At 36.9% G+C, this 25,136-nt stretch overlaps 1 protein-coding gene across 3 annotated transcripts in view; it reads left to right on the top strand.

Annotated features, from left to right (window-relative positions):
* Positions 1-25,136, top strand: part of Xirp2 (xin actin binding repeat containing 2) — an 80,862-nt gene that overhangs the window by 52,256 nt on the left and 3,470 nt on the right. For 2 of the 3 annotated variants that reach the window (XM_074071021.1, XM_074071020.1), the window contains exons 4-8: positions 5,717-5,803; positions 6,182-6,254; positions 7,144-7,277; positions 7,919-17,276; positions 19,324-19,457. In XM_074071021.1, coding sequence (XP_073927122.1) covers positions 5,717-5,803; positions 6,182-6,254; positions 7,144-7,277; positions 7,919-17,276; positions 19,324-19,418 — 9,747 coding nt within the window. In that variant the 3' untranslated portion in view covers positions 19,419-19,457. The remainder of the gene's footprint in view (positions 1-5,716; positions 5,804-6,181; positions 6,255-7,143; positions 7,278-7,918; positions 17,277-19,323; positions 19,458-25,136) is intronic. The other variant, XM_074071022.1, reaches the window with a different exon arrangement.

Here is a 25,136-nt window from a genome sequence, read left to right on the forward strand (position 1 = left end):
AAGAGTTTGGGGTCTGATATTAAGATCCTTGATCCATTTTGAGTTAATCTTGGAATAGGGTGATATACATGGATCTAGTTTCAGTGTTTTGCAGACTGCTAACCAGTTTTCCCAGCAGTTTTTGTTGAAGAGGCTGCTATTTTTCCATCGTATATTTTTAGCTCCTTTGTCAAAGATAAGTTGCTCATAGTTGTGTGGCTTCATATCTGGATCCTCTATTCTGTTCCACTGGTCTTCATGTCTGTTTTTGTGCCAGTACCATGCTGTTTTTATTGTTACTGCTTTGTAATATAGTTTGAAGTCAGGTATTGTGATACCTCCTGCATTGTTCTTTTGACTGAGTATTGCCTTGGCTATTCGTGGCCTCTTGTGTTTCCATATAAATTTAACAGTAGATTTTTCAATCTCTTTAATGAATGTCATTGGAATTTTGATGGGAATTGCATTAAACATGTAGATTACTTTGGGGAATATCGACATTTTTACTATGTTGATTCTACCAATCCATGAGCATGGGAGATCTCTCCACTTTCTATAGTCTTCCTCAATCTCTTTCTTCAGAAGTGCATAGTTTTCCTTGTAGAGGTCTTTCACATCTTTTGTTAGGTTTACACCTAGGTATTTGATTTTTTTTGAGGCTATTGTAAATGGAATTGTTTTCATACATTCTTTTTCCGTTTGCTCATTGTTAGTGTATAGAAATGCTAATGATTTTTCTATGTTGATTTTATATCCTGCTACCTTGCTATAGCTATTGATGATGTCTAGAAGCTTCTGAGTAGAGTTTTTTGGGTCTTTAAGGTATAGGATCATGTCGTCTGCAAATAGGGATATTTTGACAGTTTCTTTACCTATTTGTATTCCTTTTATTCCTTCTTCTTGCCTAATTGCTCTGGCTAGGAATTCCAGTACTATGTTAAATAGGAGTGGAGATAGTGGGCATCCTTGTCTGGTTCCTGATTTTAGAGGGAATGGTTTTAATTTTTCTCCATTAAGTATAATGCTGGCTGTAGGTTTGTCATATATAGCTTTTATAATGTTGAGGAGCTTTCCTTCTATTCCTAGTTTTCTTAGAGCTTTTATCATGAAATGATGTTGGTCTTATCAAAGACTTTTTCTGCATCCATTGAGATGATCAAGTGGTTTTTGTCTTTGCTTCTGTTAATGTGGTTTATTACGTTTATTGATTTTCGTATGTTGAACCACCCCTGCATCCCTGGGATGAAGCCTACCTGGTCATGGTGAATAATCTTTTTGATGTGTTGCTGAATTCGATTTGCCATTATTTTGTTGAGGATTTTTGCATCAATGTTCATTAAGGAGATTGGCCTATAGTTCTCCTTTTTGGAGGTGTCTTTGCCTGGTTTTGGGATAAGTGTAATACTGGCTTCATAAAATGTGTTTGGCAGTTTTCCTTCCCTTTCTATTTCATGGAACAGTTTAAGAAGGGTTGGTATCAGTTCTTCTTTAAAGGTCTGATAGAATTCAGGAGAGAATCCATCAGGTCCTGGACTTTTCTTTTTGGGGAGACTCTTGATTGCTGCTTCAATTTCATTTTGTGTTATAGGTCTATTCAGGTGATTAATTTCCTCTTGGTTCAGTTTTGGATGATCACATGTATCTAGAAATCTGTCCATTTCTTTAACATTTTCAAATTTATTTGAATATAGGTTCTCAAAGTAGTCTCTGATGATTTCCTGGACTTCCATGGTGTTTGTTGTTATCTCCCCTTTTGCATTCCTAATTCTACTAATTTGGGTTTTTTCTCTCCTCATTTTAGTCAGGTTTGCCAGGGGTCTATCGATCTTGTTTATTTTTTCAAAGAACCAGCTTTTTGTTTCATTAATTCTTTGTATGGTTTTTTTGGTTTCTATTTTGTTGATTTCAGCTCTTATTTTTATTATTTCTCTCCTTCTATTTGTTTTGGGATTTGCTTGTTCTTGTTTTTCTAGGAGTTTGAGATGTATCATTAGGTCATTGATTTGGGATCTTTCAATCTTTTTAATATATGCACTCATGGCTATAAACTTTCCTCTCAAGACTGCCTTAACTGTGTCCCATAGGTTCCGGTAGGTTGTGTTTTCATTTTCATTGACTTCTAGGAACTTTTTAATTTCCTCTTTTATTGCATCGATGATCCATTCTTCATTAAGTAATGAGTTATTTAGTTTCCAGCTGTTTGCATGTTTTTTGTCTTTACTTTTGTTGTTGAGTTCTACTTTTACTGCATTGTGGTCAGATAGTATGCATGGTATTATTTCTATTTTCTTATATTTGCTGAGGCTTGCTTTGTGCCCTAGGATATGATCTATTTTGGAAAAGGTTCCATGGGCTGCTGAGAAGAATGTATATTGTGTAGAGGTTGGATGAAATGTTCTGTAGACATCTACTAGGTCCACTTGATCTATTGCATATTTTAGATCTTGGATTTCTTTATTGAGTTTTTGTTTGGATGACCTATCTATTGATGATAATGGAGTGTTAAAGTCTCCCACGACCACTGTGTTGGCGTTTATATATGCTTTTAGGTCTTTCAGGGTATGTTTGATGAAATTGGGTGCGTTGACATTGGGTGCATACAGATTGATGATTATTATTTCCTTTTGGTCTATTTCCCCTTTTATTAGTATGGAATGTCCTTCTTTATCTCGTTTGATCAATGTAGGTTTGAAGTCTACTTTGTCAGAGATAGGTATTGCTACTCCTGCTTGTTTTTGGGGGCCATTGGCTTGGTAAATCTTCTTCCAGCCTTTCATCCTAAGCATATGCTTATTTCTGTCGGTGAGATGAGTCTCCTGTAAGCAACAAATTGTTGGATCTTCTTTTTTAATCCGTTTTGTCAAACGGTGTCTTTTGATGGGTGAATTAAGTCCATTAACATTAAGCTTTAGTACTGATAGGTATGTGGTGATTCCTGCCATTTAGTTATCTTAGTTGTTTGAAGGTTTGATTGTGTGTACCTAACTTGATGTTACTCTCTACTGTCTTGCTTTTTCTTATCTTGTGGTTTGGTGCTGCCTGCCTTTTCATGGTTAAGTTGGGTGTCACTTTCTGTGTGCAGGGTCCCTTGCAGAATCTTTTGTAATGGTGGCTTTGTGGTCACATATTGTTTTAGTTTCTGCTTATCATGGAAGACTTTTATTGCTCCATCTATTTTGAATGATAGCTTTGCTGGGTAGAGTATCCTGGGGTTGAAGTTATTTTCATTCAGTGCCCGGAAGATCTCACCCCACGCTCTTCTTGCTTTTAATGTTTCAGTTGAGAAGTCTGCTGTTATTTTGATGGGTTTACCTTTGTATGTTACTTTTTTTTTCTCTCTTACAGCCTTCAATATTCTTTCCTTAGTTTCTGAACTTGTTGTTTTAATGATGATATGTCGTGGAGTAGTTCTATTTTGATCTGGTCTGTTTGGTGTCCTGGAGGCCTCTTGCATTTGTATGGGAATATCTTTCTCTAGATTTGGGAAATTTTCCGTTATTATTTTGTTGAATATATTACGCATTCCCTTTGCTTGCACCTCTTCTCCTTCTTCGATGCCCATGATTCTCAAGTTTGGTCTTTTGATGGAGTCAGTGAGTTCTTGCATTTTCTTTTCACAGGTCTTGAGTTGTTTAATTAATAGTTCTTCGGTTTTTCCTTTAATTACCATTTCATCTTCAAGTTCTGAGATTCTGTCTTCTGTTTGTTCTATTCTGCTGGATTGGCCTTCCGTTTTGTTTTGCAGTTCTGTTTCGTTCTTTTTTTCTGAGGTTTTCCATATCCTGGCTGTTTTCTTCTTTATTGTTGTCTATTTTTGTCCTGAGTTCATTTATCCATTTATTCATTGTGTTCTCTCTTTCACTTTGGTGTTTATACAGTGCTTCTATGGTTTCCTTTATTTCTTCTTTTGCTTTTTCAAATTCTCTATTTTTATTGTCTTGGAATTTCTTGAGTGTCTTCTGTACATTTTGGTTGACCCTATCCAGTATCATCTCTATAAAATTCTCATTGAGTACTTGTAGTATGTCTTCTTTTAAATTATTCTTGTGGGCTTCATTGGGTCCTTTGGCATAGTTTATCTTCATTTTGTTGGAGTCTGGATCTGAGTTTCTGTTCTCTTCATTCCCCTCTGGTTCCTGTACTAATTTTTTGCTGTGGGGAAACTGGTTTCCTTGTTTTTTCTGTCTTCCTGTCATTGTCCTTGGTGTTGTTACTGTCCCTGTACTGTGTGCAATTAAGTATTTTCTAGCTTGTAATAATAACAATGGTAATATTGAGAATGGAAGAGTGAGCTGAGATGGAAAGCAAGAAGTTAAAGAAAAGGGGAAAACAAATATACAGACGAGGGAGAAAGCAGAACAAGGTATCAGCCAAGAGAGTTTCAAAGGTATAAACAGGGAGTGTTAGTGTACTAATCGACAGTAAGCTGAACAGACAATAGAGAGACAGAGAGAGGATTGAAAATCAAAGATAAAAAAATAAAAAATAAGTATATGAAAGTAATATCTATTTATAAAAATGAATTAAAATAAAATGGAAAATAGAAAATTAAAAAAAAAAAAAAAACCAAAAAACTTCCAAGTTTATATGCAATGCAATTTCAGTCTTAATAATTTGGATGTCCATCTCAATCTCCAGTCCTGGAGTTGGTGCCTCAGATGTTGTTCTGTAGTTGTCTCATCAAAGGGGATGCATAAAGTAGAACAAAACTACACTCACACACACACAGAAAAAAAAAAAAAAAAAAAGCCCCACCAAGTGTCCCCAGTTCAAATGCAATACAGTTTCAGTAAGTTTTTCGGCTTGCAGGTGTAATTCGGTTGTTCTCTCATCAAAGGTAGGGAGAAAAAGAGAAAAAAGTGTCTGGAGGCAGTTCTGAGAGTGGTATCTGCAACTGTGGCTTGCCTGCCTGCTGCTCTCAGCCTGTAGCTGGCGGCGTTATTTATGCAGATCTCTGGGGTGAGCTAGCACTCACCTGGTCCCACAGGCTTTGTTTGCTCAGAGTTCTCCTGTGCAGGGGGGCCTCTGCTACAGGCTTTCCCCTTTCCAAGCACTGGGAAAGGTGACACTGCCCCGCGTTGTCAGGCCTGCGTGTTTATTTACAGTTCACGTGGGAAGTGGGTCTTCCCTCCTCTCACAAGGGTCCCCGCTCCTGGTTGCTGGGCGCGCCCCGCTCCCACCAGAGCCTCTCCGGCCCGCCCGGCTCGTTTATTTACAGTCCCGCGGGAAGGAGTCCCTTCCCCCAATCTTCAGCGCTCAGGGCACCCCACCCTCTTTCCAGCGTGTCTTAACTGTTCTTATTGCTTAGTACTCAGTTTCTCTTTTTTTCCCGGGTGGAGGTCAGTCTGTCCAGGGGGCTATGCTGCTCTGGCCCAGGCTTGTCTGTGGGGCTACCGCGGTACCGCGAAGCTCACCTGGTCCGCGTCTTCCCAAGCCGTATGGGCGCCGGCCACTGGCGGCCCCAGGGGCCCTCCTTGGTTCTCCGTTTAACGTGAAGTGGAGATTCTCTGCACCAGCTGGAGATGTGGAGGAGTCAAAGTTATGCCTTTTCTCGGTGATTATGCCTGCAAAGTGTGTCTCCAGCATCTCTCCAAGATTTCACTATAGGAGGCTCGCTTTCTGCTTCCTACCTCTAGCCGCCATCTTGGAATCCCCCAGATTTTTCTTAAGGCATTAATAAAATAGGTAAAATGTTCAGACTTTTCTTAAGGTTGATTAGCTGCTTGTTTATTTTCAGGAGATAATCCATGGCAATCAGCAAATGAAAAGAAATGAACACGAAGTTTCCACAGCACATGGAATTGATGTTCTCCAAACAGAAATGGTAACTACTTAGAAAAATAATATTTGCCAAATAGTTTCAGTGGAAGTTCTGACTTTGTTGTAAAGATTTGATTTTTATCCTTTATATAATATTTAGTACCAATATATACACGTATTAGTGTCTCTTTCCTTACTTTTGAGTTGGAATAATTTTTAAGAAAAATTGGGCACCCTCAGAATATGACTGAATTTTAGGTGGTATTCAAATATGTTCTGAAATAACTTGAGTACATGCATTAAAATCCATGATAAAAGCTCAATTAGTTTCTCTCAACATGTACCAGTCTTAGGTGAATATTACTGTTAAATCAAGAATATTATTTGTAGTACTCAAATAATATGAAAACAATTACTTTTTAAAAATTATCTTTAAACATAGGTCTCTCATCTTGAAAAACATGCTGAGGAGATAAACAAAGCTTCTCGGTTCCATCAACATGTCCAAGAAACAGGTAAGAGTCTGGCGTTATTGGCCCTCATGAACCTTTCTCTTTTAGGTGGACCTGAATTTGAATGGAGGAAATTTAGAGCCCAGTTCTCTAACTGAGTAACTTTAGTAACTGTGACTCATGGTCCAAAAAGGATAGGATAGTGCTTCTACATATAATTAGATATTGCCTGTAGTAAGAGATGTAATACTCAAAAACAGCCCATTGCCCACAAGCCTATGATGTGTCCATGCTGAAGCCCAGAAGGTGATAGGGTAGATAAAGTAACCACTTCTGAACTCCTTTGTGCCTCAGAGGCCTAGAGTAAAACAGGGTACTACCTCCTGGACAACAGAAAGATCTAGATTATATTCATTTTAATAACAGATTTAACCAATACTAACTCCAGTTCTCCAACATACAGAAAGGAAATTAGACTTCATGAAAATTTCTACAAGTTTGCATAAGACAAGGCACAGCTGTCTTGCTTAGAAGAGAAAAAAGTTTTGCTGCCTGAAGAGATGAAAGGAAAAATTTCATCCAACTGTGTCCAAAACATTAATTGAGTATCTTGATAATTACTTTGCTCTAGCTGATTAAGGAATTAGGCCATATACTATGCTTTCTTTTTTTTTAATAATTTTTATTGCTTTTCCTGAGCATAGCAGTAGAACATAGTTATAGAAAATGTGCCCATCCAGAGATAACTACCAAAATTTTTCTTCCTGCATTTTCTTCCTATATTTCACACTATATTCCAAAATTACATAATGGAATAATACCATATGCATAAATTTGTGCCTTGAATTTTATTAATTTACATTTTAAGAAGTTTCTGATAGTATTATATTTTCTCTTCAAACATAATTGTTATTCATTATCTAATATCCCTGTTTTCCTCTTCTATCTATAGTCATTGATACACCTGAGGATGAAGAAATTCCTAAGGTTTCTACTAGGCTTTTAAAAGAGCAGTTTGAAAAGTCTGCACAGGAAAAGATCCTCTGTTCTGACAAAGAAACCACAACCCCAGCCACACAGATTAAGGTAATTTCTCTTCTCAGAAGCATACTAAGTGTAAAATTAGGTTTAAATGCATAAAATTTTCAAATATTGAATTTTTGATGTGTTTTTTCAACAAAAAATTCTTGAACTAGCATTTATTCTGTTCCATAAGGAGAATATTGATTTACATGTGGAAAGAGGCAGAGTAAAATTTTTCACAAGAGCAAATGAAAGCAGAAAAATTATGTAGCTTAGAAGTTATAATTAAGATTAGATAAAGTAATTGAGTCAACTTTAAAAGTCAGATGATTACACTGTTCTGCTCAAAATTCCAAGGAAACTAAAACAACACTCAAAAGTACTTCAGGACTTCAACTATTCCCCTGTAGATTACTCTGCATGGCACATTAAGTAAAGGGGGAAAAACCAAGAGTATATATTAAAGTACTGAATCATCGATGCATTGAATGGGTACTATAACTACATTCATAAAAATGAACAATAGGAAAGATCGTAACAAACTGAATATTCTCCTAATCATTCTTTAGATGCAGTGTATTATATGACTGTTTTTCAATAAAGATATCACAGCAGTTCTGCTTGTGGACAGGTGAAGGGTAGCACATAGGAAGCTTCCACCACTACACTCATCTTTATAAGATTTGATTTTCTCTCCCTTAAAGATTGAAAGTGAATATGAAGAAACTATAAAGCCATCATCAGCTGTGGGTACCTCTTCCTCTTCTTACTCATCAATCAGCCAGGTGAAAGAAACATCAACCTCAAGATATAGTGACCACAGTGTCACTTCCTCAACTTTGGCACAAGTTGATGCCATGCCTTCGAGAAAAATGGAAGAATTTCCACCTCCCCTACCTGATGTACCTCAAACTCCAATAGATGTGACAGCATTTTCCCAGTCCCCTGAATTCCCCAGCCCGCCTCCTAGAAGATTACCAATTCCCAAAGATTTATATTCCAAGCAAAGAAATTTGTACGAATTAAACCGTTTATACAAACACATACATCCGGAGTTAAGAAAAAATTTAGAGAAAGATTATATCAGTGAAGTTTCTGAGATTGTTTCGAGCCAAATGAACACAGGGAGCTCAGTTTCTGCGGATGTGCAACAAGCTCGGTATATTTTTGAAAATACAAATGAAAGCTCTCAAAAAGATTTGAGTTCAGAAAGAGAATACTTGGAGTGGGATGAAATTCTGAAAGGGGAGGTACAGTCCATGAGATGGATCTTTGAGAATCAGCCATTGGATTCTATCAACAATTCTTCTCCAGAAGAAGGTAACATTTCCAAGAGCACTGCTGACCAAGAAATCATCACTAGTGGTGATGTGAAGTATACTACATGGATGTTTGAAACCCAGCCCATAGATACACTGGGGGTTCATTCTTCTGCCACTGAAGTAAATGCAGAGAAAATTCCTGAACTAGCCAGTGGAGATGTCCGCACCGCTCGATGGATGTTTGAAACAAGGTCACTTGACTCAATGAATAAAATGCATCAAGCTCAAGAAGACTCCATTTCAACTGTTGTTAAGGACATAACAAAGGGAGATGTTAAGACAATGAGGTACATGTTTGAGACACAACATTTGGACCAACTTGGACAGCTTCATTCGGTGGATGAGGTGAACTTACTGCAACTCAGGTCTGAGCTCAAAGAAATTAAGGGAAATGTTAAGAGAAGTATAAAATGTTTTGAAACCCAACCATTGTATGTTATCAGAGATGGTTTAGGTCAAATGCTAGAAATTAAAACTGTTCACAGAGAAGATGTTGAAAAGGGAGACGTGAGAACAGCACGTTGGATGTTTGAAACTCAACCCTTAGACACAATTAACAAGGAAATCACAGAAATTAAAGTTGTCCGTGGAATATCTATGGAAGAAAATGTCAAAGGTGGAGTGAATAGGGCAAAATGGTTATTTGAAACCCAACCTTTGGAGAAAATCAAAGAAGAGTCAGAAGAGGCCATCATTGAAAAAGAAACAATAATAGGCACAGATGTTTCCAAAAAGTGTTGGATGTTTGAAACACAGCCATTAGAAAATCTTAAAGAAGTTCCTGATGCAGGTCCTATGTCACCTGAAGAGATTATAGGGGGTGATGTACAAACCACCAAGCACCTATTTGAAACACTTCCAATAGAGGCTCTAAAAGATAGTCCTGATGTAGGGAAGCTTCAAAAAATCACTGCTTCTGAAGAAGAAAAGGGAGATGTTAGGCACCAAAAATGGATTTTTGAAACCCAATCCCTGGAAGAGATTAGAGAAGATAAAAAAGAGTATACACGAACCGTAAAACTTGAAGAAGTTGACAGAGGGGATGTCAGGAATTATACACACATTTTTGAGTCAAACAATTTAATTAAAGTTGATGCATCACATAAAATAGAAGTAGAAGGAGTCACAAAAGGTGCTGTGGAGTTGAATAAATCACTCTTTGAGACAACGCCATTGTATGCCATTCAAGATCACCTTGGAAAATACCATCAAGTAAAGACAGTCCAACAAGAAGAAATTCTCAGAGGCGATGTAAGGAGCTGTAGATGGCTTTTTGAAACAAGGCCCATTGACCAGTTTGATGAAAGTCTTCATAAATTTCAGATAATTAGAGGAATATCTGCTCAAGAAATACAGACTGGCAATGTGAAATCTGCTAAATGGTTGTTTGAAACCCAACCCCTTGATTCAATTAAGTATTTTAATAATTTGGAAGAAACAGAAAGCAAAACTGAACAAGCTACAGATATTGTTAAAGGAGATGTTAAAACTTGTAAATGGCTATTTGAAACCCAGCCAATGGAATCTCTTTATGAAAAAGTTTCATTAATGACTGGCAGTGAAGAAATTCATAAGGGAGATGTCAAAACCTGCACTTGGCTTTTTGAAACTCAGCCACTTGACATCATAAGAGATGACTCTGAAACAGCAGTCAAAGTGCAAACTGTAAAACAAGAGGAGATCCAAGGTGGGGATGTTCGTACAGCATGTTTTCTTTTTGAGACAGAAAATTTGGACAGCATACAAGGAGAGGAAGGGAAGGAAACCAAGCCTGTGGAAATGGACATCCAAGCTGGGGATGTCTCAAGCATGAGATATAAATTTGAAAATCATACTTTAGATGCTATAAGTTCCAGTTCAGAAGAAGTTTTGAAAAAGATCAAAACCCTAAAAGCTGAAGATATTCAGAAAGGCAATGTTTTAAATTGTAGGTGGCTGTTTGAAAACCAACCCATTGATATGATAAAAGAAATCCAAGAAGGTGATGGATTGGTTAGGACAGTGACAGACATACAAGGTGGGGATGTGAGAAAGGGATGCTTTATTTTTGAGAGTTTTTCTTTAGATGAAATTAAAGAAGAATTGGACTGTATCAGCACCAAGAAAACAATGACTGAAGAATTAATAAAGGGTGATGTAAAAAGCTACCGAATGCTCTTTGAAACCCAGCCACTCTATGCAATTCAGGATCGGGAAGGGTATTACCATGAAGTGACAACAGTTAAAAAAGAAGAGGTAATTCATGGAGATGTACGAAGAACAAGGTGGCTTTTTGAAACAAAACCATTAGATTCAATTAATGAATCAGAAACAGTGTACATTATTAAATCTGTCACACAAGAAGACATTCAGAAAGGAGATGTTAGTTCTGTCAGATACAAATTTGAAACCCAGCCACTGGATCAGATTTCAGAAGAATCACATAATATTGTGCCCACTGTTGACAATGTTCAAGGTGGCAATGTAAAGATAAGTAAACAATTCTTTGAGTCTGAAAATGTTGATAAGAGTAATTATGTAAGAACAGTAAGCGTCAATGAAATACAAAAGGGCAATGTTAAAACATCTACTTGGCTATTTGAAACTCACACTATGGATGAGCTGAGAGGAGAAGGCTCAGTGTATGAAAATATCAAGACAGTCACCCAAGAAGACATGCAGAAAGGTGACGTAAAGCAAGCCATATGGCTCTTTGAAAATCAAACTTTGGATTCTATTAAGAAAACAGATGAAAACAGCACAAAAATGACCATGGAAGAAATTCCTCCTTCTGATGTCAAGACAACTACATGGCTCTTTGAAACAACACCCATTCATGAATTTAATGAAAATAGAGTAGAAAAGGTAGAAATTATTGGAAAGAGCATTAGAGAAACCTTAGAAGATCTCTACACTCAAAAAGTTATTGAGGCTCCTGGAATTATCATTGAAGCTGATGAAATTGGGGATGTCCGAATGGCAAAATATAAGCTAATGAACCAAACAACTCCTGAGATACAGAAAGAAGAAGTTATCAGGGCTGATCTCAGAAATATAATGATGAACTTACTTTCTAAAAGAGACTGTACAAAAAAAGAGATTTGGGTTAGTGAGGAGGAGAAAGGAAATGTTAATTTGACTAAAACTCAATTATTAAACAGATCGACTGAATTTCATACTGAAAAGGAAGAGATCGTGAGAGGTGATGTACAACAAGCAATAAAAAACTTGTTCTCAGAAGAAAAACCTGCAAAAAAAGGCATTTTGATTCAGGAAGATGAAAGAGGAGATATTAACATGACTATCTACTGTCTTCTTCATGAAAATACAAGTAACGCAATTGAGCGTGAAGAAATAATAGGAGGTGATGTAAAACATACCATTCATAATTTGTTGTCCTCAACATCAAACAGTAAAATATCTGAAAGGGCTAAAATTGGTGCCTCTGAGAGGGGAAATGTTCAATTTTTCACAACATGTATAGAAGCAGGAGCTTTGGACTATCTCAAACAACTCCAGACAGGATCAAATGAAACATTAACAGTGAGGAAACCAGAAGGAGAGGAAGAGATAATTGGTGGTGATGTTGAGGGCACAAAACTGTTGCTAAAGAAAAAGCAATCTCGGGTTGAACGAACAGTTAATGAAACTGACATCATCCCCGGAGATGTACATAATACAGTTAAAGTTTTTATGACAGAGCCTCAGAGTCCATGTTATAAGATACCTAAAGAAGAAATAATAAAAGGTGATTTGAAATCAACTCTGAATTCCCTCAGCCAGGCCATAAATCAGAAAACAGTGGCTAAAACAGAAGAAATTATAAAAGGTGACATGCTGGCCACACTCAAGTCACTTAGAGAGTCAAGTGACCGATGGAAAGAATCTAAAGAGCCTGATACCATTCCTGGCGACATTGAACGAGCCATTGAGTGCCTTGAAAAGGCTACAAATACAAGAACAGAAATCTTAAAGAAAGAGCTTGTTCGAGAAGACCTTGAAACATCATTAAGATCTTTAAAAGAAGTAGAAAGAGGTTTCAAAGCAGTAGATAGAGAAAGTGTAATAAAAAACAATGTCTACACTGGAATGATCAGATCCTCAGAAAGGCAGAAAGCAGATATTCATCAGGCAGCCATCCAGAGGGATAAAAACAGTGTTCTTCAGCCAAAGCCAGGACCATTTGAACCAGTAGCCAGGTGGCCAGAGGAAGCAGACACTCTCAGTGAAACTACAGACAAATCTTACCAAGAGACTTTAATAAAAGGAATGACTGAGGTTAATCTTTCCAAAGCCCCCAAAGGTGCTGTGAAGATTGTCATAGATCGTGAACAAAACAATGATGCTCTTGAAAAAAGTCTTAGAAGACTATCTAATTCCCAACACGAAGCTATGAAAAATGGATTGTCAACAGATGGCAGAATGGGTATCTGGACTGAGACCACCAAAGAACAGGAACTTAGCAATGAGCATATGAGCAGACAATTAACTTCAACTGCATCAGTGACGGAAAATCTAAAATCTAAGGAATTAGAAACTGTGAGAGACCTGAAGGATGATGTCTTTAACGCCACCAAATCAATTGATAAAACACTTGGAAAGCAACAGACTGAAACCTGCAAACTGAGAAATAATTACCAAAAGACTGAGGCTTTCCATATAACAAGTCCTAGAAATACCAAAAACAGTAATAAGTCAACAGAGGCGCAATGCTCCACACGAATGCCCACCCAGCACCCAGCCAACCAGCCAATTGGAGAAACATATGGAATTACAAGGGACTTTCAGAAGCAAACTCTGTTAAAGCAAGAAATGCAATATTCAAATAAAGATATAAAGAAAAATAATATGAACCTTCAATCTTTGCCTATAGATCAAGATATAGCCAATGTAACCGATGTGAAAGCCTCTGGAAAAAGCCATAATAAATTCAAGGCAACTGACAAAAATCAGAAAACTGATGTTAATCTTGAAAGCCAGGACTTTCTAATGAAGACAAATACTTCCAAAGAGTTAAAAATGGCAATGGAAAGATCCTTTAATCCAATCAACCTTAACCCTGAGAATAATGTAAAAGAAAGTGAGTGCTCCCTTCCACCTCCATCTCCACCTCCTCCTCCACCTTCCAATGCATCATCTGAAATTGAATTTCCTCTTCCTCCTCCACCTCCTTTAATACTGTTGCCTGAAAAAAATGAATTTCCTCCCTCATCATCCACCGAGAAGACAAGGGCTGAATTTGAAAGCTTCCCAAGCCTTCCTCTTCCTCCACCACCAATAGATGAGAAATCTGAAAGAGAATGTCTCTCAATGTTCCTACCACTCCCCCCTCCTCCAACTGTATCTCAATCAGCAAATCTTCTTTCCTCCTCTGTTTCAGAAAAGCACAGTGAAGCATTCATACAACAATATTCCCATAAAGAAGACTTGACCTCTCAGCAAACACATTCTCTGACTAAAATCATCACAGGAAAATCACCACCTCCCACATTGCCCAAACCCAAATTTCCTAAGCAAATTGAAGAAAAAAATAACCATCTTTCCTCAAAAGTTGAATCAAAAAGTTCCCTGTCAGATAAGGAATGTAAAACTGCTCCCTCCAAAGATCAAAAAAGATTAATGATGGCAAACAGCAGTGAACACAAGATGATGAAGCAGGACACATTCAGAAAAAGTCTTGATGAAAGAAAACAAGTGTCTGTTGACTCTGTCAAGTCTCTTTCACAGACAGTTCCAAAAACTTCAGCACTCAAGGGAAAACAGACAACACCTCTCATAAAATCCCACTCATTTCCAGCAAGTTCAGGACAACAAGGTCCAAAACCTTACGTGAGAAAATTTAAGACACCTTTAATGATTGCTGAAGAAAAATACAGACAACAAAGGGAAGAACTTGAAAAACAGAGGCAGGAGAGTTCTTGCTACAACATTGTCAAAACAGAAAACCAAAATCAAAACATAAAATTGGAAAAGGAAATGCTGTTGCAAAAGACAAGTGAGGAGGTACCCCTCACCAGAATGGATTCAGAGCTCCCTGTGTCTGCATTCAACCCAGATTCTCAAAGCAACGCTCCAGTTTCAGGAGTGTGCTGGGACAGCCAGCTCTCCACCACACCAGTAGTCACAGTCGCTACCAAGAAGCTCCAGGATGTTATAGCAGCTTCAGAAGACAAAAGCAACATGAAAAAGGCAGTTTTACAGAGTTCAATGAATATTCTACAATCTAAAGCAGCTTGTGAAATTAACCAGACTCACCACGATAGTAGGATGCAGCAAACACAACAAGAGAAGTGTCTACAACAGTTACACTTGCCCCAAAGCAAGGTAGTTTCCCCAAATTTCAAAGTTAAAACCATCAAGCTTCCAACTATAGATCACACATTAAGTGAAACAAATCACACCTATGAAAGTCACTCAAAGCAATCTGAAGTTGATGTTCAATCCATTACCAAACAACTGTATCAGGAAACTGAGAAAACTGAAGCAAATACCAAATATAGCAATAAGGAGTCTATGGCTGAAAAATATTATCAACTACCTAAAAAGGAGAAAACAGTGACAATACAAGTGCCTACAGAATCTTCAGAAAAGAGTCACAGAAGTAAGATCAAGAAAATTCTTGAGGTGAAAAGAGAAGTCAGGGAACCTGAGAGAGGTAACCTTTTACAGAGTGAATCAAAAAATCAAGGACCACCAATGATCAATCCAAATGAAGAGCAATTAATAGATAAAAGAAAAGAACATCTGAGGAATAAGTCAGTACCGAAGGTAGTCAAACAAAATATTATTGATGCACATCTTGATTCACAGACTCAGAATTTTCAACAAAGACAAATACAGACTTCTGAAAGTACAGTTGAACGTAAAGAATTGTCCCAGTCGTATAATACTCTGCAGAAAAAACAATGTCTCAGAGACAAGAACACACAACAGAAACAAGACTTCTCTAAAGATTCAAAGCAAGAGATTACACAGAACAAATCTTCATTTGCACCTGTGAAAGAATCCCAGCATGATGATGGAAAATGCGCTGCAAATGTACTGGAATTCATGAGAAAGCGTGAGGAACTACAAGAGATTTTGTCTAGAGTAAAACAGTTTGAAGCAGAGCCAAATAAAAGTGGCCTGAAGACATTTCAGACACTGTTAAATATTATTCCAGTATGGCTGATAAGTGAAGAAAAAAGAGAATATGGAGTTCGGATGGCCACAGAGAATAATTTAGAAAAAGTCAAAGAAGAAATAATGCATATTAAAACTCATGCAGAGAATATGCTTGTGCACTGTGAAAATATAATTCAAACTGCTATGAGAGCCTCCAAAACAGGAAAGCAGGGAAATAAGCCTATCAGTCCTAATGAAGCATCATTTAAAGTGTCTAATATTAATGCCAGCTATAATAAAAACAGTGAACAGAAAGAAAATAAAATTATAGAAGAAAAAATAGTGCAGCATCAGCAAGCAACTCATCACGAAGCAACTTCTAGTAACCATACAAAAATCCACCAGGAGATTAAGGTAGAGGACAGCAAGGGGTCTCCTCCCTCTTTAAAAACTCGCCCACCATCACCTACTTTCATCACAATCGAGTCCACTGCCCGGAGAACAGAAACCTCTACTAAGGATGAACTTTCTCAGTCCCCTAAAAAGGACGGTGGTGTTGCACCCCCACCAAGGAGAGCCATGGCACAAATACCTGGAATCCACAGAGCAAACACCTCCCCTTCTCCTCCCAGGAGTCGCTCTGAACAGCTTGTTAAACTCAAAGACACCACTGCAAAGTTATCCAGGGGCGCCACCCCATGCACCCCAGGTTCCCCCGTGCCAATTGTGGAGAAGAGATCTGAAATTGTCTTGTCTCCAGCCACACTTCGTCGTCAAATCAAGATAGAAAGCCGTGCCAGGGCCTCTCCACCTACCATCACAATACCTGTGGATGTGAATCCCCTTAGCGGTGGTTCTTTCAGGGAATCGGTGGAAGCTCGGGATGCAGTGAGGCAAGTGGAGAAAAGAGCGACGTATGTTCATGAAGACGGAACAAACTACACCAATGCTGTAATGCCAGATGCTCAAAGTTATGATGCGGTGGAAATCATTCGTAGAGTGGAGGTGCCGCACCTGTCCGAACGCGCGCGTAGATACCAAGCCGCCAACCGCACTGCTCAAGGGGCCAAAGATTTCCTGAATGACCGTGAGGATGAAGTAAACACATGGTTCAGGGAATTTGAGAATGGCCCCATTTTTGAAGAAAAGTCAGAGAGAAGAATTTATGCAAATGGAGAAGCAAACCATAACATAAAACAAGAAAGTCATACATTTTGTAAAGAGGAATTTGGATTACCATCTTTAGGAAACACAAATTTTACAGACTTTTCTTACAAACATCCTAGAGAATTCCAACAAAAAATTCCTGTGAAACAGCCCAGGGCACGCTGTGAAACAAGGTCTCTGAGAGAACATTTCTCGGGCATGGATACATTTGAGAGTCAGATTGTTGGATCAACAGTGACATCCTCAGCATCACACAGCTCAGAAGCCGGCAGATCTGGCTTTGACTTCAAGCATGCACCACCAACCTATGAAGATGTTATTGCTGGCCATATTTTGGATATCTCTGATTCGCCTAAAGGACTAAGGAGGGATTTTCAGGAGACATGGCAGGAGAGTGAACGAGTTTTTAAAAGCCTGGGATATGAGACCTCAGATGCTTCTGCTACTGAGATGAGAAGCTCATTCCAGGAGGAATCTGCACTTATTCGTGGTAAATGAGTTTGTAAAGTGTGAAAGGAGTTTAACCCATTTAAAGGCTCGCTTCCAAAGCCAGTGGATTTGCAGTTAAAAGACTGTGTGGAAATAATCAAATTATAACCTAAAACTAACAGCTTTTCCTGCGTGCTTATATCTTGTTTACTATGCTTGCTTTTTACTAACTTCTCTTTACAAAACCATCCGGTATAACCCAACAGCATATCTAAGGATAACAAATTTATATAGATTATTAAGATTTACATTTTTCAAGGTAAATGAGTCTTTGGATAAGCCAGCTGATGCAATGATAGTTGTAATAGTAATTATATTACTACGTATTTGTCAATTATAGAACACAGTGTATTATTAATATTTATTAAAAGTTATTATTGCATCCTATTGTTTATGACAATATTAGATAACATCTCCTGCCCTAATATCATATTTTAACTGTATATTTAATTGGTCTCTACATTGAACTCAATACAGACAGTAATAATCAAGAAAGATCTCTTCATAAATGCCTTAAGAATTTTTTATCGATCTGTATTTCTGATAAAAGCGTATGCGTGGAATTAGACATTTTGGGTATTTAACTGTTGCTATTGAGTTAGATAAAGTTATCTTCCTCTGATGCCATATTTTTGTTCTATAACTGACTTTCACCTTTCTGAAGATAAACCCCAAATGACAGCTCAATTGACCTCATTCACAGATGAACATGAGCAACACATTTTAAATTTTGATTATGTTTGGAAGGAGGGAGATTTAAATCATATGATCCTAGTGCATGCTTTTTTAAAAATTAGAGTAGAGCTGATTTCATTACATTTTCTTGACTTTTTTCAATTAATGAGGCTTCATGATAAAATGATTTGACATAATAAATGTGCATCATTAGTGCAGTCCCTTCTTTCAGATAGATTGAAAGAAATAGCAAACTTAAAAATAAAAACTGCTGAAATTAATAATTATGCCTCCACTTTTGGAACATATGTGTCTAGTTTATCAGTTAATATGGTTTCTTAATGTATTCACTTCTGGCATAATTAAGCAAAGCTGTCTAATTAATTTCAAGTGCTCAGTTTCTGTTGATAGCTCAAAAACAGAAAATACAATGAAACTGATGTTAAATATAGAAACATGCCCACACTAGAAGAAAAGAGGCAAAGAAGTCCCCTTAGTGGTCCAGATCAAGCATCTAGGCACTACAGTGTACACATTGAATAACAGACTTGAGAATATTTTCTCTTTATAGGTAGCTAATGTGAAAGCTTAGTTATTTTCACAAGATTATTGCAAGAATAAGAGGCAATACTGAAGTGAAAGGTCTCTGTCAGTTGTTAACTACAATACAAATACCAGTTAGTAATTTAACCACTATTATTGGTAAGGGTTGGTATTCATAGGCAAGCATAGGCAGACTGTAGATACTGAGATAATAAGTAGGAAGCTATGAAAAGCAGATGCAAAAATCCAAAAGGTTCTAAAATCTAAAGCCATTTAGATTAAGAACATTTGAACATTTGAATGTATTCAAGAGTCTTATTACATTACAGTTCAGAGTTGATATCGTAGTATAAACCCTAAATTGTCAAGAAAATATTGAAACAAATATTGCACAATGTCCTTGGATTAAAAAAAAATGTATGTAACTTAGAAAGATCTATCCAGAATGCTTTAAAGCAAGAACTTTGTGCTGAGTTATATATAAAGATTTTATATGTATGAAAAGTTCACTTATCTAGAATGATAAGTTTTCTGCGGTTTTCCCATGCCTGAGTTTACTATATACGTTTAATATATTAAAGTTAATGAGCATATTTTACTTGTATACATTTGCTTAAAAATAAAAATCAATGTTCACAATACATAAATTAAGAATAAAGTTGATCATTGTACCAGATCCTTTAACCTTATGATAGCATAATCTGTGTTCAGAAAAGCAGCATAACTTTCTACTTTATCTGCATGGACACTTAATATGTTTGTTTTATTATGTTTTTATAATTGCCATTGAAGATAATTATATATAAGCCTTTTTAACTTTTTATTTTTAGAAACTGCTGTTCCAAGACAAAGAAATATGTATACTTTGTCAAAAAACAGTCTATCCAATGGAGTGCCTAGTAGCAGACAAGCAGAGTTTTCATAAATCCTGTTTCCGATGCCACCACTGCAACAGTAAACTGAGGTAAAAATGTTTTACGGTCTATAGTACAAATTTTCAAAGACCATGCAGTGTACACACAATGTCATGCCTCAAGGGAGATGCAGAATTTTCCAGCTCTCACTGCTACCATCAGTTAATACAACCACACGAGGGGATGCCCTCATGTGCTGTTATATAATGGACAGGTTTGTTGTGACTATTTTCCTTTTGGAATTTTGCTTTCTTAATCAAATCCAGAAGGGACCCTTTTTAAACATGGAAGTCCAACGGGTAAGAAAAGTCAAGAGTTACTATGAAATTCAGGATTTTCAAGTTAGTATTTTAGTATCTTAATTCTATATTCATTGTTGGTGAGGTTTTTTGGGGGGTTTTTTTGTAAAGAAAAGGTAGTAAACATTTTCAGTTTTGTAAGACACACTGTTTCCATTACTACTTAATTTCCATTGGAGTGTAAGAGCAGACATAGTCAACAAATGGGTGTGGTTGTAAATGAATAGGCTTGGCTGTGTTCCAATAAAAGTTCACATACCAAATGTAGGGTATGGGTGAGAGTTTGTCTGTATTTGAGCTAAACTATGTCAGTTAAAATGGAATTTAGAATAATATCATGACAGGTCAGAGAAAACTTTTTATTCTCTGAAGCAATGGAAACATCCTATCAACACAGTTACAAATGCATGCATTTTCCAAAACTCTGGAAGAAAATGCATTTAAATGAATGTGACATTTGGTATGACTATAATTTGAGATGCTGAAATAGAATTAATTTTGCTGAATCTAATGTGTATCTCTCATACTATATCTTTCCTGACTTTAATTGGCAGTGTCAAAGACCCCTCATTGCCACATTCTTTTCCCTAGGTTTCCATGACAACACAATATAAGTAGGTATTTCCTACTTTCTGGGTGCTTTTTCTCAGGTATCTGTGTGGGTGACTCTTTCTCTGTCCATCAGTGAGATGTTAAACTTCTTCAGAATCCTGTTATGGGAAATTACTCTTCTCACTGTTTCCGTTCTTTTTACTGAATCATATCCATTCCCATGACTTAAATTATCATCGATGTGGAAATCACTCTGAAATCTGTCCTGCTAGCCCAGATCTCTTTTTTTTTATTTTATTCATATGTGCATACAATGTTTGGGTCATTTCTCCCCCTTTCCCCCACCACCTCCCTTACCCTCTGCCCCTCCCCTTTTCCCCCCTACCCTCTCGCTACCCGGCAGAAACTATTTTGCCCTTATCTCTAATTTTGTTGAAGAGAGAGTATAAGCAATAATAGGAAGGAACAAGTGTTTTTGCTAGTTGAGATAAGGATAGCTATACAGGGAATTGACTCACATTAATTTCCTGTGCATGTGTGTTACCTTCTAAGTTATTTCTTCTTGAACTAACCTTTTCTCTAATTCCTGGTCCCCTTCTCCTATGGGCCTCAGTTGCTTTAAAGTATCTGCTTTAGTTTCTCTGCCTTGAGGGCAACAAATGCTATCTAATTTTTTAGGTGTCTTACCTATCCTCACCCCTCCCTTGTGTGCTCTTGCTTTATCATGTGATCAAAGTCCAATCCCCTTGTTGTGTTTCATCTAATGTCCACATATGAGGGAGAACATACAATTTTGGGTCTTTTGGGCCGGGCTAACCTCGCTCAGAATGATGTTTTCCAATTCTATCCATTTACCAGCGAATGATAACATTTTGTTCTTCTTCATGGCTGCATAAAATTCCATTGTGTATAAATACCACATTTTCTTGATCCATTCGTCAGTAGTGGGGCATCTTGGCTGTTTCCATAACTTGGCTATTGTGAATAGTGCCGCAATAAACATGGGAGTGCAGGTGCCTCTGGAGTAACCTGTGTCACAGTCTTTTGGGTATATCCCCAAGAGTGGTATTACTGGATCATATGGTAGATCAAGATCTCTCTTCTGTGCATCAAATGCTTATATTTCAATGACTAGCATATTTTTCCAACTAGATTTCTCTGTAAGAACAGCAAATTCAATATTACTCAATATTACTCATTTCTTCTCTCTACGAAAATTCCTTCTCTGATTATATATTCTCTATGCCATTATATCAGTAAATGATATTAATATTAACTCAGTAACCAATGTATGAAGTTATCTTTGATTCCTTTCTCTCTTTCATCCCCTACATTCAAGCTATTACCAGGTCCTGTAATTACAGGACTCATAATTACCGCTCCATCTGTGCACATTCCTCCACTCCCATATCCCAACTATTCTTCATGCAAGTATTATCTCTCACCTGGACTAATGCCACACCTTTCTACCCAGTTGGTCTCCCTACCTCCAGCATTTCTTACCACCACCAAAAACAACCTGTCCTAATGCTGAGCTCCATGATATAGAAAAATCACCTTTCTAAAATGCAGATTTGAAGTCACTTCTATGTTTAAAATATATAATAGCTTCTCCTGTCCAAATCATTTTTTTTTCTTTCACTTGTAACTGGTCTCAAATGTCATTCTCATTCCTTATAGGAGTTTCTCATAACTTTCCTCCATCTCTCAACCAGGCTAAAATCCACTCACTCTTCAGACTTCGGTAGAGAGTATATAATCCATGAAGCTTGTCTGACCACCATAAATGGTCAGGCAACCTTCATGTATACACCCACAGCATCTCTTGCGCTTAACACATTCTAACACAATCTTATGTAGTTGTCCCCAACATTAATTATGTAATGTTTGTCTTCCCAACATCTACTAAAAACTGATGTGCAATAAGGGATAAAAATCTTTATTCAATGACTATTTTTTAAAGATAGATAGATGATAGATAGATAGATATTTTACTAAAAAAGCACAGGCACAGAAAAGCATGCAAACTAAATGTATGGTTCAATATATTATAATAAAGTGAACATTTTGTAATTTCTACCAAGGTCAAAAAACATAGCTTTGTTGGCCACTGCAGAAGCCCCTTTCATCATGTGCTCCATCCTAAGCACAACCTGCTATTTCTCTCCCATGACTAAGTAGTGTCCTTTGAAATAATCATTTCCTTATATTTTTATAGTTTTGCTCTCCAAAACCCTAGACACTATGCTTTCTCTTCATCCATTTTTAAATTTTTTATATGTCTTTTAAATCTTTTTTAATCTATGGGCTTCCTTTCCATTCTCTTTCCTCAAAATTTACTCACAAAGAACTCAGGACATGTGACCTGTAGAGTTGTCCTCTTTGGATTTGCTGATTACACACTTATAGTGCAGTTCAGCAGGCTCTGTATCCTCTATATTTCCAAATTGCCAGCTATACTTGGATTCTGGGTTAGACTTGAATTTGATGCCTTCCATAGGAATTTAGATAGTGTTGACAAGAGCATAGTAAATGTATAATGTCTATCTATATCTCATTCTATAATCCTAGCAGATATTAAGACAATACTAGCATTCATTCTTTGATGTATTCAAAGTGGTGATATTCTAGTTCTGTTATTTCTTTTTCACCTTTTAGAATCCTTTTTCAAGGAAACACTTCCTCTTATCTTTTAATTGGATCCACACTGGTACATTTGGTGAAGGAAAGAGAACAAAATTCATGATTATTCCCCTTATTTTCTAATTAATATTGTAATTGTTTATTCAACAATATAATGGAATTGTTCCTTATCATTCCCTGATAGTAACTAATTTTTAAGAATTATAGACTCATGAATCTTTATAGACTCATGAATTTACATATATTTGATTGGTTTCAATCAAGTATAAAAATTAGCATTATTATAGTTCAAATTGCCCTCTCCTTGGTCAGTAAGTATGTGTTTAAGTTGTCTCTTGAGTTCTTTTGACATGACCTTACTCTTTGAGAACTTCCTCATTATCTGACAGGTCCAGGCTATCTTGTACATCTGCTCTGGTCTGGATTCAGTCATTTCTGAAGGCCCTACTTCAATCTTGGTGCTCATCTTATTGGGTTAGTTACTGTTTCTAAGATTTTTCTATTGGGAAGAGCTATAAATATTTACATATACAATACACTATAAATTCATAGTAATATTTCCAAGTCAAATTCAAAACTATACTATTCTACTTAGCTTCTTCTCTACTATATCTGTGTCTCTTTTCTTCCACTTCAAGATTCTTGGTTCTCACAGACAGAGAAAATAACAGAATTAAGAAATCTCTTTGAGCACATGATAAAAGCGAGAGCACACAAGGGAGGGGTGAGGATAGGTAAGACACCTAAAAAACTAGCTAGCATTTGTTGCCCTTAACGCAGAGAAACTAAAGCAGATACCTTAAAGCAACTGAGGCCAATAGGAAAAGGGGAACAGTTACTAGAGAAAAGGTTAGATCAAAAAGAATTAACCTAGAAGGTAACACACACGCACAGGAAATCAATGTGAGTCAATGCCCTGTATAGCTATCCTTATCTCAACCAGCAAAACCCCTTGTTCCTTCCTATTATTGCTTATACTCTCTCTACAACAAAATTAGAAATAAGGGCAAAATAGTTTCTGCTGGGTATTGAGGGGGTGGGGGGGAGAAGGAGGGGGTGGAGTGGGTGGTAAGGGAGGGGGTGGGGGCAGGGGGGAGAAATGACCCAAGCCTTGTATGCACATATGAATAATAAAATTAAAAAAAAAAAGAAATCTCATATTCACTTTTACAATAGTTCTGGAGTAATAAAAACTATTAGTATTGCTACTTTGTTAATCAAAAATTTTTTAAGTTGCATTTAATCTCATTTACCCACCCTCAATTACTTACATTATTGTACTATGTTCTCCAAGTCAAATCATATGACAATACATATTATTTCTTTCTTTGCCCTCATTTCATTTTAGTTTGCAGGTAGCAAGATATTAATGCTCACCATAAATTCTGCTGTTGATGTTTCTGTAATCATTCTGTTTGTTGAAACTTGTTTTTCTACTAGATTTTTCTTGAGAAAAAGACTCATGGAAGTGCATTCCTTAAATTCTTACATACACTAACACTGCTAACACTTGGTCTGTGATCTTAAAGTCACAGATTTTAAAATTAAAATACTTGGCTTATACTTACTTTCACTGAGTATCATAAGTGCATTATTTCATTTTCTTCTGGACTAAAATGTTGGAATAGTCTAACTATAGGCTAATTTTCTTTTCCTTATAAGACATAGTCTTCTTTTTAAGATGCAAAGGATTTTTTCTCTTTACTTTTATATAAAGCCCAGTAACTTTGTTAGAATTATTATTGGCATTGACCATTCTTGGTCAATAGTGTCAAATATCCAGGGTGCTCTTGCAAAATGTCATTGCCTACTTTTTATATTAGGACTGTTTCTTTTTTATAGCTTTTTTTAGAATTTTCATTAGCAAACATCAGTTGTGTTTTCTGAATATGCTTTCATTGTACCTTGGTGAAGTTTGTCCCTACAATCTCTCTCATTCATCTCCCATCCCCTTTAAAATGATTACAAAAGGTTTTGTTCTTCTCTTTCATGGATATATATAAAGTACATCAGCCACATTCACCCTCCTTCATCTCCTCCATTACCCTCCCCTTCCCACAGGCACCCACTCCCTCACAAGACCTAGTTAGTAGTCTTTCATTCATTTTTAATTCCAAAGTCAGGGTTCAAAGAGGTTTCTCCAAGTATCTCTGCTGTGAATATACTGTATTTTGGTCAGTTCAGCCCTCTTGATTACTCTCCCTTCCCCTTTCCCTCCTACTCATTATTATTCAA

This window comes from Castor canadensis, chromosome 4 (assembly GCF_047511655.1).
Source record: "Castor canadensis chromosome 4, mCasCan1.hap1v2, whole genome shotgun sequence".
Taxonomy (NCBI): domain Eukaryota; kingdom Metazoa; phylum Chordata; class Mammalia; order Rodentia; family Castoridae; genus Castor; species Castor canadensis.